Source organism: Triturus cristatus, chromosome 11, assembly GCF_964204655.1.
Source record: "Triturus cristatus chromosome 11, aTriCri1.1, whole genome shotgun sequence".
NCBI lineage: Eukaryota > Metazoa > Chordata > Amphibia > Caudata > Salamandridae > Triturus > Triturus cristatus.
Window position 1 is genome coordinate 947,001,238 of NC_140594.1, and position 14,238 is coordinate 947,015,475.

Here is a 14,238-nt window from a genome sequence, read left to right on the forward strand (position 1 = left end):
CTTTATTGCTGAAATTTTATAGGATTGTAATTTTCTTCACCAATGTTTTAGCCTGCCTCTATATTTTGCCGCTTAGTGAATTAAATAATATGGTGGTGTAACTTTTGATAGTCTGTCTTTTATATTTGTTTATGCACTTGTAATCATGTGAGGTGTTAAAAGAAGCAGTGAGTTAAATGTTTATTGACCCATGATGAAGGAGCTGAGAGCTCCGAAACCCTTTGGGCGGTGATGTTGCACTAGTTGAATAAAAACGCTTGAAAAGCACGAGAGCAACGGTTTGTTTTTCCTTCTGCATGGGAGTATTATCTCGAACTAAGGGTCTTCATACTGTTTGGATATATATATATAATTTGTATTGTATCAGCGTTACATTTTAAAATATTTAATGTTTAATATTTATATATATTTTTAAAAACTATATTTTTTACAACAATATTAATGACAATATTTTTATATTGATATTTTTGTCATTAAATTATAAATATAGGATGACAATATTTTTGACATCGATATTTATGTGATGATATTTTGGTATGGCGATATTTCTAGAGGCAATATTTTGTCAGTTAACCCAAGTGGGAGCCTCAGGGTTCCTTTAGAACTGAGGAATTAACTGGCAACCTGGTAATTACAGTTCTCATTTCCCCACTCATTCCTCAATTTCCCCCAATGTTTTACCCAGAAACACTTCTTTCTTGCAGCAGCTGAAGTCCTGCCCACAGCACAAATCTGTTGTGCATCTCTTAATTTAAATGCAGCCAGTAACTCTTGTTACTGACCCCAATGGGATTAAAAGGGCACTCGAAATGAAGGCCTTAGGGGGTGATACAGAGAATGTAATAAGCACTTTTCCTACATCCAGTTCGGGATTCACAGATAGGACCTGCATGTAGGAAGAAGGCTGGGATTGCCAATCAACTGCAGCTTCCCAGTCTCTGCTCCGTTCCTTTAATTGTCTGGCCTTTGAGACAGCTTTATCTGTTATACCAGACTACTGTTTTTGTTAATATATATGTATTATATACAATTCTTTGAGATGATGGGCACTGATTTTTATTCATTGGCTAAACACAGTATATAACATAGTGCAATGTGTCAGCCATCTTCAGCCATCGACTCCTTCTCTTTGAGTGATGTCATTTTGCCTTTGGTACAATGTGGTCATCCTCCGCATAAAATAGAGCACTTCAAAGTCAGGGCTCATGGGACAATAGTTCCTTATAAATGTTTTCAAAGTTATGCATTTCATTTGCGAGAACTTAACTACTATTGCCTCACTTGGTTCTATTTTTGTGTATGGCATCCTGCACTTAATATATTATTAGTTTTAGGGATGAGCAAAATTCACAAAATTCTGTGTGGTAATGACTTTACTGCTTGATTTATGTTTGCATTCAACTTTGAAAACATTATATAAAAATGAATTTACTCAACTAAAAAAGTGTGGGTGTAATGTGTATATACGCATTGTGTATCTTGAGAAATGCTCTTTTCCTTCCAGGGTGTGCATTTACAGTTGAGTAGTATTGATGACCGGTAAGGCAACCCCCATATGAAGTTTCTCTCATTATTTGTGTTTTCGCTCAAATGTTAGTCAAGGACCAACTTTTTCATATTAAACCTATCTCCAGGCATGATGGAAGTTTGCATTGCTGCTGCATGTCAGGAACCTACTCTCTATTGTTATAGAGAAGATTGCATTGGTGCTGCCTGTGCTGTAGCTGCTTTGTGTGAGGGACTGTTGTACTCATTCTCTTTTGCTGGTCTATTTCTGTGTTTGAGGGAAACCTGCAAAGATGCTTCTTATGTAGTACCTCTTCTTTGTGCTTTACTACAGAAAACATTTCCACTGCACAAAAGTCAAAGTGATCAGCTTTGCCGATGCTTGTTTTTCATTGCTACATAAATCCCTTTTTTAGGTCTCGTCTGAGACAGCGCTTTAGCGCTGCTCTGGCGAGACTTATAGTAAGCGAGTTTTGGAAGTGCAAACAGTGCTTTTCAGGCCTCCAAATACAGTGCATGTGCCCTGGGGGTGCGCACCATTTGACAGCCTGAAAAGCACTGCCTGATCACTTGCTTTGATGTCCTCAGTGAGCCGCGGGGCCACTGAGGACATCAAAGTGCACACCATTTGCCACCCCCTTGTTTTTTCCTTTGATCCCTATCTTTCCCTTCCTCAATCTCACCCTCTCCCTGCCTTTTACAACTGCGGCCCGCACCACTGCGCCCGCCCCCACTCCCCCCTCCCACTCCCTCCTCGTCAGCTTCAGTGCGCTCTTGTTCTGTGCCACTGGTTTTTTGTCCTCGTTTTTTGTGCCTTTCTGCCCTCTGTTCCACTCGTTTTCCCTCTTTTTGTGCCTTTCTGTCCTCTGTTACACTCGTTTTCCCTCTTTTTTTGTTCCTTTCTGCCCTCTGCTCCTCTCGTTTTTGTGCCCTTCTGCCCTCTGTTCCACTCGTTTTTGTGCCCTTCTGCCCTCTGTTCCACTCGTTTTTGTGCCCTTCTGCCCTCTGTTCCACTCGTTTTTTGCGTGCCTTTCTGCCCTCTGCTCCTCTCGTCTTTTGTGCCCTTCTGCGCCACTCTTTTTTGTGCCTTTCTGCCCTCTGTGCCACTCGTTTTCCACTCTTTTTTTGTGCCTTTCTGTCCTCTGTTCCACTTGTTTCCCTCTTTTTTTTTTGTGTATTTCTGCCCTCTGTTCCACTCGTTTTTTTGTGCCCTTCTGCCCTCTGTTCCACTCGTTTTTGTGCCCTTCTGCCCTCTGTTCCACTCGTTTTTTGCGTGCCTTTCTGCCCTCTGCTCCTCTCGTCTTTTGTGCCCTTCTGCGCCACTCTTTTTTGTGCCTTTCTGCCCTCTGTGCCACTCGTTTTCCACTCTTTTTTTGTGCCTTTCTGTCCTCTGTTCCACTCGTTTCCCTCTTTTTTTTTGTGTGCATTTCTGCCCTTTGTTCCACTCGTTTTTTTGTGCCCTTCTGCCCTCTGTGCCACTCGTTTTTCGTGCCTTTCTGCCCTCTGTTCCTTTCGTTTTTCTGTACCGGCTTGTGTGGAAACGCATATAATTGGGTGAGTATCTGTGCTTTTATCTGTGTATGCTTATTTTGCTTGCATACCACTTGGTGAATATCTGAGAGTGTGGGTTTGTGTGCCTTTTTGAGCTAACCAGGGACATTTCCACCTTAAAGATCAGGGAAAATATTTTAATCAAGAAATATTTCCATGGTTTGTCAAATGTCCTGGGCATACGCTGGTATTCAGTGAATATAAAAATGTGTGTGCATTGCAATGTTTGTGCAATTATATGCATTTAACAACAAATACATAGACAAAAAGAATGCTCTACAAATAGCAGAACTGTTGCTGCGTAATTGTGCACCGTTTCACACCAAGAACATATCAAATTAACTGCTTGTCTCCAAGCCACGCCCTTAGCTTCGCCCCTTCTGTTACTTTTAGTTAGTGCCTGCATTTTTTTTTTTCCATTTAAAGCACTGATGCTTCCAAGTACATAATTCTCCATTAGTCTGTACACGTTTGCCTAGATCTCTGAATAATAATAGGTTCAATAACTCGAAAGAGAAAAATATACAAGAACAGTATTTCTTACGAAACGTCCCTAAACCTATCAAAATTAGCAGAAAAGAACTTGGTCATTTAAAGAAGCAGCGAGTGCTTTCCTAAGAAGAGCTCTTCAGGAACCAGCCAGCGCCACGTTGACTGCAAGGTGACATGTTTACGTAGGACCACGTTCCCAGAACAGATGGCTGGCTTGTCTTTACCCACGCAGAGGAAAGGAAATTAGGGCTGCACACAGAACAAGCATTTGCAATGCAATAAGTCTCGCATTTGCAAAGGTTTAAGCTTTGGCATTGTTCATGACAATGCCTTTTTTAATCTATTTTATAAAACAAACACATAATGGCATTTATTTATCATTTACAAAGCCAATAGCTAGTGTTGCATTATTATTAGCAATGCCAGCTGCTCACACTTTTATAATGCGAGACCTATTGCATTGCAAATGCTTGTCTCAAGTGATCTTATTCCATACCATAACTGTTCATTCCGGCAGTTGGGATGCGTCAGCGGAAATGGAAAGGAGGAGGCCTTCGGTGCTGTGATGCAGGGACAGAAAGCTAGACAAGGAAGAAGCCTTCTCTCTGGTACCTGCTGCTTGAAAGATATTCCCAGGTGCTCAATTGGGTCATCAGCAAATGTAAAGGAGGGAGTATATGCCTTTAATTGATTGAGTCATTTGAGGCTTTGTTATGCCAATTTTAGTGATGTCAAGTTTTGCCAGCTGGGTTTTGGAGTGATACCTCTTAATGGACACATATAAAAATCACTTGGCACAGTCTGATTGCTTATTACTAAAATATTTATTTTGATAGTACTTGTTTTACCGTAAACACCCATTCTTTTTCAACATAACATTCCAAACAACCTTGTACTGACTGTAATGTAATTGTATATGACTTACATATTTGCATCGCTTTTTGTCATTGTCTGGGACCTCGTAACACTATAAATCCACAAGTCACTATTTCCAACACTATATCCCACTGCACCAACCAGAATTTCGTTATGTAACTCTCTGGTTAAGAACAGAGACACATGCAGTGGTCACATTGACCAGTACAGGTTTCATTGAGCATTTCCCACAGATTAGTTTAACTTGCATTTATTTTTTCCTTATATTACATGTAGTTGCCTGAAAGTGCAAGATCAATACAATATTTAGGTAATATTTTGTTCTCTTTAGCTAAGACTTTGGTCCCACCCCCACACTCCGTGACACCACCCACATTGCACTCAAGCTCACAGTTCCCATACTTTTTTAAATGCACTTCGATCGCTGTCACATACTCGTTGGTAAGTGGTGTGCGACTTACCCGCATATCCCCCTCCGGCTGGCCTCAATCACGGATTGGAATTTTTCTTTTCATCCCTGTGGACAAACCTTTCCATTATACGAACAATGGAAAGAGAAGAGGTACAAAAGAAGTAAATACATTATGTATACCACAGCTTAATACATGATACTGTTATAATAGTCACTAAATCTTTGTGGAAGGTGCCTTGCTAGGGTGAATAATGTTATTCATAGAGGTGGGCAAGCCAACAAATTATCTGGGAGACCTGAGCCAGAGCCGAGTCTAGGGTCTGGCTGGGCTCTTGGAGGACATGCAAGAGCCGTATCCTGAAAATAGGTGGCATCTAAATCATGCAACAATCATCTTGTAAAAATATGACAGTCTCTTTAAAGTAAAAACAAAGTATTTTTAACATACAGAAGAATTTAACCTTAATACATCAGATTCTTTCTATACAGCCCACACCCTTAAGTCATGTATTAAAAGGTGCGCTCACATTTGGTACCGAAGAAAAAGAAGGCTCTGTAAATTAAAATATTTGCCTGGGATGCCACAATTTGGTTAAGCTGTTAAGCCAGAATTGGTTCCTAAGTTTGTAGGGGTGACAAAATACAATTCACCATGGCTACGTCTTTTTCTCCTTTTTAACACCAAAGGTTTATGTTTTGTTTTTAATTCTTGTTGTATGATGTCAGACTGTGAGTGGCAGGCAGAAGGCACATTACAGCTTGACTAGTTTTGGGCTCGAGAATCCAAAGAGGACCTCGACCTGAGCCAGGGCCTCTAGCTCAAGCCGCACTCCAGTGTTGAGTAGCTCGCCCACCTCTAGCTCTTTATAATGGTCGTCAACGCTAGGCCAAGCTTCTAGACCGTGAGTCAGATTAAGAGATGTCCACAGTTTTGAGACTAAGCTGGTCCAATAACGTGACTGGTAACATAGTGAGAGAGATAGTGAGTATAAGAAGGATAGTGAAGGGATAGTGAAGCAAGGGTGGTTGTACACGGTATGGACTTGGTGTACTGCCTGAGGGACTGGAAGAAATAAATAAATAAGGAAAGGGAGAGATGATGAGGATTCAGGCGAGGCAAGGGGGACGCAACATGGTGTGATGGGGAGGTCAATCCAGAATTGGAAAAATTGAGACACCCCTGAGAGCAGAAAGGACCAACAGGAGAGTGAAAAAGTGAGACAGGTCAAAGACAGGAAAGAGGAAAGGGGCAGAAAACGAGGGAAGGGTTGAGAGAGAGAGAAATAAATTAGGAGAGAGGGAGGATCTGAAGGATTCAAAGAGGGAAGGAGACAGTGTGAGGGAGGGATACAAAACGAAAGGGTGGGGACTGAGAGATCAGAACAGGCTTGGTTGTACTGTGGAGGCAGGATGGGAGAGGATATAAGGGAGTGGAAAATGACAGAGGAAATTGAGAAAGGTGAGAGTATTGACAGAGAGAGAAAGGGCTATGGAGAGAAATTAAAGTATTAAGAAGAAAGATGGACACAAAATGGAGCGGAAATCCAAGTGGGAAAACAGGTAAAAACACAAGCATTAGCATAGCCAATAGATCTCGCCTCTGGGACCTTATAAGTGTTTAGCCAGAGCTGTTGACTTTGGCAACGTCTTTAAGCTATGTTGTAGAGCATTGTGGCTGCTATATAGCATGTTAGAAAGTTATAATAAAAAAGTGTTATAAGCATTTTTGTTACCTTATATATAACCAAGAAGACATGTACAACTGAAAGATCCTATTAAAAAAGAATTCACATAAATAATGTCTGCTAGTTTTTTTGTTCTTGCAATGCTGGCAACTTATTACTCACTGTTCTAATGCTTGTTTTTTGTAGCTTTTTTTATTGTAATGGGGGAGACATAAACAACGGGATGGTGGAGGTTGAGAAATAGTACCTGAATTACAACAAGCGAAGCGGACGGACACAAGGGCAGAATCAACCTATGCCAGATTCCGAGCGTAGACTGAGGTGGTGCTTAGTGATGCTGCGGTGGTGGTGTGCTGGTGCAGAGGTGATGCTCAGGTGATGATGAATGATACTCAGGTGGTGCTGAGTGATGCTGAGATGGTGGTGTGGAGGTGATGCTTAGGTGATGCTGAGTGATTGATACTGAGGTAGCGTTGAGTGATGCTGAAGTGGTGCTGAGTGGTGCTGTGGTGGTTAGTCATGCTGAGGTGGTGCACTGGTGCTCAGTTGGTACTGAGTGATGCTCAGTTGGTTCTGTGCTGAGTTGATGCTGCGCTGATGCTGAGGTTATACTGTGCTATGCTGAAGGGGTGCTGTGTTAGTGCTGAATTGTTGCTGAGGTGAGGTTGTGCTGTTGCTGCACTGTTGTGGAGGTGGTGCTGTGCTGATGCTGAGATGGTGCTCTGCTGATGTTGAGGTGCTGCTGTGTTGGTGCTGAGATGGTTCTGCGCTGGTGCTCAGGTGGTGCTGAGAGATGCTGAGTGGGTGCTGCCTTAGTGCTAAGGTGATGCTGCACTTGTGGTGGTGCACTTATGCAGAGGTGTTGCTGTGATGATGCTGAGATGGTGCTGTGCCGATGTTGATGTGGTGCTGCACTGGTGCTGAGGTGATGTTGTACTGCTGATGGTGCACTTATGAGAAGGTGGTGCTGAGTCAGGATGAGGTGGTGCTGTGTGATGCTGAGGTGTTGCGGAGTGATGCTGAGGCAGTGGTGCTGCTCTGGTGCTCAGGTGTTGCTGAGCAATTGCTCAGCTGGTGCTAAGTCATGCCGAGTTGGTGCTGTGCAGAGATGATGATGTGTTGGTGCTGAATTGCTGCTGAGGTGGGGTTGTGCTGAGGTGGGGTTGTGTTGGTGCTGAGGTGAGGTTGCCCTGGTGCTGAGGTGGGCTGCGCTGGTGGTGGTGCACTGATGCCGAGGTGGTGCTCTGCTGCTGCTGAAACGATGCTGTGCTGATGTTGAGATGATGTGCTGGTGCAGAGGTGGTGCTGTGCTGTGCTGATGCTCAGATGGTGCTGATGCTGAGGTGATGATGTGGTGGTTTTCAGGTGGTGCTGGGCTGATGCTGAGGTGGTGCTGTGCTGAGGTTGTGCTGTGCGGATACTGAGGCGGTGTTGCGCTGATTCTGAGGTCTGCCTGCACTGGTGCTGAGGTTGTGCAGAGTGAGACTGAGGTGGTGGCGAGTGATGCTTTTGTGGTGCTGAGGTTGTGTTGTGCTTTGGTGGTCCTGAGTGATGCTAAGTAGGTGCTGAGTTGATGCTGCACTGGTGCTGAGGTAGTGCTGTTCTAATGCTGAAGTTGTACTGCTTTGGTGCTGAGTTGCTGCAGTGCGAATGCTGCACTGGTGCTGATGAGGGGCTGCGCTGAGATTATAAGTGGGTGCTGTGTTAGTGATGCTGCACTGGTGCTGAGGTGGTGGTGTGCTTTTGCGGAGGTGGTGCTCAGGTAGTGCTGAGTGATACTGAGGTGGTGGTGAGTGATGCTTTGGTAGTGCTCAGGTTGTGCTGTGCTGGTGCTCAGGTGGTGCTGAGTGGGTGCTGCCTTAGTGCTGAGGTGATGCTGCACTGGTGCTGAGGTGGTGCTGTGCTAATGCTGAAGTTGTACTGCGTTGGTTCTGAGTTGCTGCAGAGGGAGTGCTGCACTGGTGCTGATGAGGGGCTGTGCTGGTGCTGAGTTTGTGCTGCACTGGTGGTGGTGCACTAATGAGGAGGTGGTGCTGTGCAAATGCTGAGGTGGTTGTATTGATTGATGCTGAGGAGATGTTGCGCTGAAGTGATTGTAAGTGATGCTGTATGGCCTTGAGCGATACTTTGCTGGTGATGCTGTGGTGGTGCTGAGTTATGTTGAGGTGGTGGTGCTGCACTTGTGCTCAGGTGGTGCTGAGCGGGCGCTGAGTTGGTGCTCAGCTGAGGTGATGCTGTGCTGATGCTCCAGTGGTGCTGCACTTATGCTAATGTGCTGCTGTGTTGGTGCTGAGATGGGGCTGCGCTGGTGCTGAGGTGGGGCTACACTGGTCATGGAGCACTGATGTGGCGTTGGTGCTGTTCTGATGCTGAGATGGTGCTGTGCTGAATTAAAGGTATTGCTTAGCTAGTGTTAAGGTGGTGCTGCGCTGGTGCTTAGGTTGTGCTGAGTTGGTGCTGCACTGGTGGTGTTGCTGAGTTATGCTGATGAGGTGGTGCTGCGCTGATGCTGAAGTGGTGCTGTGTTGGTGCTGAGTTGCTACTGAGGGGAGACTGTGCTGCTGCTGAGCTGGGGCTGCTCTGGTGGTGCACTTATGTGGATGTGGTGCTGTGCAAATGATGAAGTGGTGCTGTGCTGGTGCTGAGTTGGTGCTGTGCTGAATGCTGAGCTGGTGCGGCAGTGGTGGTGGTGCACTGATGATGAGGAGGTGGTGCTGTGCTGATCCCGAGATGGTGATATGTTGATGCTGAGGTGGTTCTTTGTTGGTGTTCAGGTGGTGCTGTGCTGATGCGAAGGTGGTGGGGGACTGATGCTGAGGTGGTTGTGCACTGATGCTGTGCTTGTGCTGAGGTGGTGCTGAGGTGGTGCTGCTCTGGTGCATATGTGGTGCTGGGCTGATTCTGAGTTGGTGCTGTACTGGTTGTGTTGCTGAATCATGCTGGGATAGTGGTGCTGCTCTGATACTCAGGTGGTGCAAAGTTAGTGCTCAGGTGGCGGTGTTCTTGTGCTCAGGTGGTGCTGAGTGATGCTGAGATGTTGCAGTGCTGGTTTTGAGGTGATGCTGCACTGATGCTGATGTGGTACTGTGCAAATGCTGAAGTGGTGCTGAGTTGCTGCTGAGGTGGTGCTGTGGTGATGCTGTGGTGGGTTGAGGGATGCTATGCTGATGCTGCTCTGATGCTGAGATTGTGATGCTGTAGTGATGCCGAGGTAGTGCTGCTCTGATAGTGAGGTGGGCTGCACTGGTGCAGAGGTGTTGCTGTGCTGGTGCCCTGGTGCTGATGTTGTGCTGCAATGGGGCTGAAGTGGTGCTGCGCTGGGGCTGAGTGATGCTGTGGTGGTGCTGTGCTGGTGTTGTTGTAGTGCTCAGGTGCTGCTGAGTGATACTCAGGTGGTCCTGCGGTGGTTCTGCTGAAGTGGTGCTGAGTAAAGCTGACTGGTGCTGAAGTGGTGCTGTGCTGTTCCTGAGGTGGTGTTGCACTGTCTAAGTGCAGGCTATATTGTTATGTAACCTCACTTTACATGCCTCATTTGGAGAGCACAAGGAGGCATCCCTTGCTATAGGTTTCATTTTACCAACGATTGAAACCTAAAAGAAAGCATCAAAAGTTGAAAGAGCGCAACTTAACGCTGCTTACATTTTCATAAAAAAACAAGCAATAACAACATGTTTACCTCTTTAATCATATCCAAATAACCACGCTGTCAAAACCACAATGTAAATAGGTTGATCCTACTATTGGCCTTTTTCTTAAACTACACTTCTATTAAGTAAGTATATTATTTAAGGTATGGACATCTGAGCTAATGAAATCAAGAATGTTAAAGGAGGAAAAATAACATAGCTTTCCGCTAAAAAGGCACTTGTGAAAATAAGATAAGGACGTGATTTGCAGCCCACGGCTGAGCACGTTTGGAAAACCAAAACAAGCTCAGGCAAAAGAAAAAAGTAGTGTGCCAAAACTAACTTGTATGGCCGATAGTGAAGTGATCCATGTAACAGGATCAGTCTCCAGCGTGTCATCAAAACAGCAAAAGGAAAGACAAATGTAAAGTATTCACCAACGAAGAAAAAGCAATTTTGAAAGGCACTTTAAGGAACAAATCGAAATGGATGGGCGTGCTGAAAACCTACACAGTAGATACAGCATGTCTCGAGAGACAGCGCATGCGTTGCATAGGAGAGACTTAAAACAAGCATTGGCATAGCCAATAGGTCTCGCTTTTGGGACCTTATAAGTATTTAGTTATGCATCACAATATCCTTGGTGCAAAAACATCAACTGTTGCATGGCTAAACACTTATAGGATCCCAAAGGCGAGACCTATTGGCTATGCCAATGCTTGTTATCTTACCTATTGTTAAACTTATTTCTTAAGTTGATGACTTAATGGTTATCATATACACTATAATAAAATATTGGACTATGCTCTGATCTTGCAAACAAAATAAAACATAACATGAGACAAGAAAAAAGAATGTATTTTAGAGAAATACATGTATTGTTTATGGTATTTTGTTACAGTAGAAAGGCGGCATTTACTCAACCAAGTAAATGATTTGTGCCATTGTGTAATGTTTTCCTTTCTGTTCATAGGCATAATTTGCAGCAGTAATGTGTGATGTCCCATAAAATTAATTATCGTCGAACGTTTGGTGGCCTGGGAGCAAAAAGGAAAGTTGCTCCACAGCAGTATTGGGGACCAGTGCAGTGCTTATCAATGAGATCCTGATTGTTATTTTAAGGGAGAACAATGTATGGACTTCCACAATTTAGTAAACTGTACCTAATTGGATAAAATACTGTTTACCTTTCTTTGTGCACACTGCAGAGCGATTGGTGATGCCTTCTAATCTAGTCCTCACAGTGCACACCTAAAACCCATCATATCATCACCTTCTTTTGGATGTAAACAATCCTTCCCGTGCAGCCATGCATATTCACTATATAATAAACACTTCAAATAACTCGCTTTAAGTAGCGCTTTAAGCAAGATTTTGCTGTAACAGCGCGCTAGCGCTTCAAACAACATTTTGCTGTTACGGCGAGCAGTGAAAAACGTATTATTGTCAAGAAATTAATTTGCGCCCCTTTTATCAAGCAGGAAAAAGAGATGACGTGGGAGCAAGAATGTCATATCCCATAGGTATTATCAATGGTAAAGGTTTGAATTTTCGTAATGCGTCACAACACCCAAGGGCAAAGCTTACACCATGAAGAATAACTGCCGAGTCACTCACAACCTCTGGAATTCTAAACACTGACCTACAGTTTACAAAGAGATCTCTGCAGGCGGCGCATGAACCCTGTAGGCTGCTGAGTGGACGAAAATGTGCAAATGGTCTTGATATAAAAATGCTCGCTGTTATATATGAAGTTCCGAGATCTAACCAGGTGGGCCTTGAGCGCTACAGAGAACGACACCAAAAAACGGTCTGCAAAGGCACCCGTCACTTGCACCTGTCTACTTACCACGCTAACCTTAGTATTGCCATGGGCAACTAAAACATATATTAACGTGATAAAAAACAATGCACACAAACCACTTAAGAATCCTTTGCACAGAGGCGTACATGTGCGTGTAGACCTGAAGCCTTTACATGTAAGGCTATCGATGCCGAGCATCCCATCTTCCCCAAAATAGATTGAAAACAGTTGGGTATTTAATCTTACTGCACATGCATCAGGCAATACACTGGCAGAAGAAGGGCAGCAGTCTGTTGCTGTCATAGAAGTACTGCAGGTCCCCGGGTTCGTATTGGAGCGCCAGGTGGCTCACGAATATGTAGAGGATCTGACTGGGGCTGTTAAGCCTCTGAAAAAATACATGAAGTGTAGCATCCGTGGTAAATGCTTTCAGCTGAGCACATTTCGCCAGCGTGTCAAGCACACACACTACCTCCTCGAAAGTAATAAAAAGCAGCGACGGAAGTGAAATGCTGCGTTTGTGGGGGTGAGGGCAGCAGCAGGCTTGGCGATAAGGTCCTGGTATTGCAGCGGCTAAGAGTGGTCCCCAGCCAGGAGCCCGACTTCTTGGTGGAACGGGGAAATCCGCGGGAGCAGAGGGAGGTGGTTGGGCAGAGCAGCGATTGCTGCTGGAGGAGGAGGGAGGAAGTGTTGCCGCCTTATTAATAGAAACGCTGCATTTGTGCTCAGAGTGTGGGGGTAGGGCTCATAATGCGAAGCAGAAGGGGGAAGCAAAATTAAACAAGCAGGGATGAGCAGGTTGTGGTGTGGGGACAGCACCAGGGAGATTAACTGATTAATGGAACTGCGAGCAGCGACAGGCAATAGACAAGCAGGAAACCATCAGAGCGGCTGACTTTGAAGCTTGGAGATCAGCTCCTCTTGTGGGCTAAAACAAGCGTGCGTGCCTAGAACCAAAAGTAAAAAAAACAAGCACGCGAGTGGTGCGAGCGCTCGCGCATGCACATCATGAGAAAGGAAAGTCAGATGGCTCCTCTGCTCGTAACTGTGCGCGTAACTGCACGCTCTAGGCCACACAAAAGCTGTGGTCGACTTTTTAAAGCCCACTCACTAAATGTCTCACCAGCGCAGCGCTAAATGTCTCACCAGCGCAGCGCATGCGCTGGCTCAGGCAAGACCTAAACATGGCATTTTATGATTCAATCAGGTTCAGATCAGCGCCACACAGTACTATCCCCTGAACCAAGTCCCAAGTGAATACAAACTGAAATTCTGCAATATCATCCTCTGGTTGAAGGTTTTATGATGTCATTTCTGGTGATGTCAGTATCATGCTAATAAATGGTTTTGGAACATGAAAATAATTATGTTTTTTGGTCACAGATTGCTGACAACTATGCAACAGCTATGACACGTCTTTTGCCTTTATTAAAAGTTGGGAGGAGGATTCAAAGGAGAGGCCATAACAGGGATAGTAGATCATATCAAGCTAGCTGACCTTCCCTCACACCTTGCCTTGATGCAGGAAAAGGTAGTCTTTGCAGAGCAGAGAGAAACAATCTTTGACTGACTTCAAAGGTTTCCAGTCAAGCTGGTGTCACTTTAAGAAATAGTGGCCTTTCAGAGGTGGCTGGTGATTTGAAAGCCACCTAAATTCATCTAGAACAGTGCCCTTCTGTTCTAGAGAAAAGTTGCGAGGATGGTGTAGTCTTGACTTCCCTGCTTTCATCTTTTAGCATTAGAATCAGAAGAAATCAAACATTTCTTAAAAGGAATCTTAGAAATATTATTGCCACAGCAGATGCTTATCACGAGTACATATTATCAGATGAGCGTATTTATTTAAAAAAAATAACTTTAGTAAACAGTTTTCAAAGACTTGCTTTCAGTTTTAGTGTCTTTCTAACAAGTGTCTTCACTCACAAACAAGCATTGGCAAAGTCGAAAGGTTTCGCCTTTAGGACATATTGTTTTTGCCATTGCCTTATAGCGATGCTGTACTGCATCTGTAAGATCCTGTGAAGCATGGCCGAAAGCTAATGGGTTGTGATGACGTTCTACCATGCAAAAGTGCTTTTAAGGCAGATGGGTCAGTAGCAATTTCCTGTCTGATCTTCTCCAAAATAAATAAACAAATGGATATGTTAAAAAAAATACTGGAGGTGCAGGAAGGGGGCTGCAACAGGGAGCAGAAGGGTGGGTGCAGGCAGAAACAGGCAGTGGTAGGGTGGTGTGTGGGAGTGCGCAGTAATCTGGAGCTGGTAGGTGTGAGTGGCCAGCAACAGG

At 44.5% G+C, this 14,238-nt stretch overlaps 1 protein-coding gene across 1 annotated transcript in view; it reads right to left on the reverse strand.

The window, feature by feature from the left end:
- Window positions 1–14,238, reverse strand: part of LOC146785729 (beta-4C adrenergic receptor-like) — a 58,897-nt gene that overhangs the window by 14,906 nt on the left and 29,753 nt on the right. Inside the window, exon 2 of the mRNA XM_085634952.1 lies at window positions 4,887–4,954. Within this exon, the coding sequence (XP_085491078.1) occupies window positions 4,915–4,954 (40 nt within the window). The 3' untranslated portion in view covers window positions 4,887–4,914. The remainder of the gene's footprint in view (window positions 1–4,886; window positions 4,955–14,238) is intronic.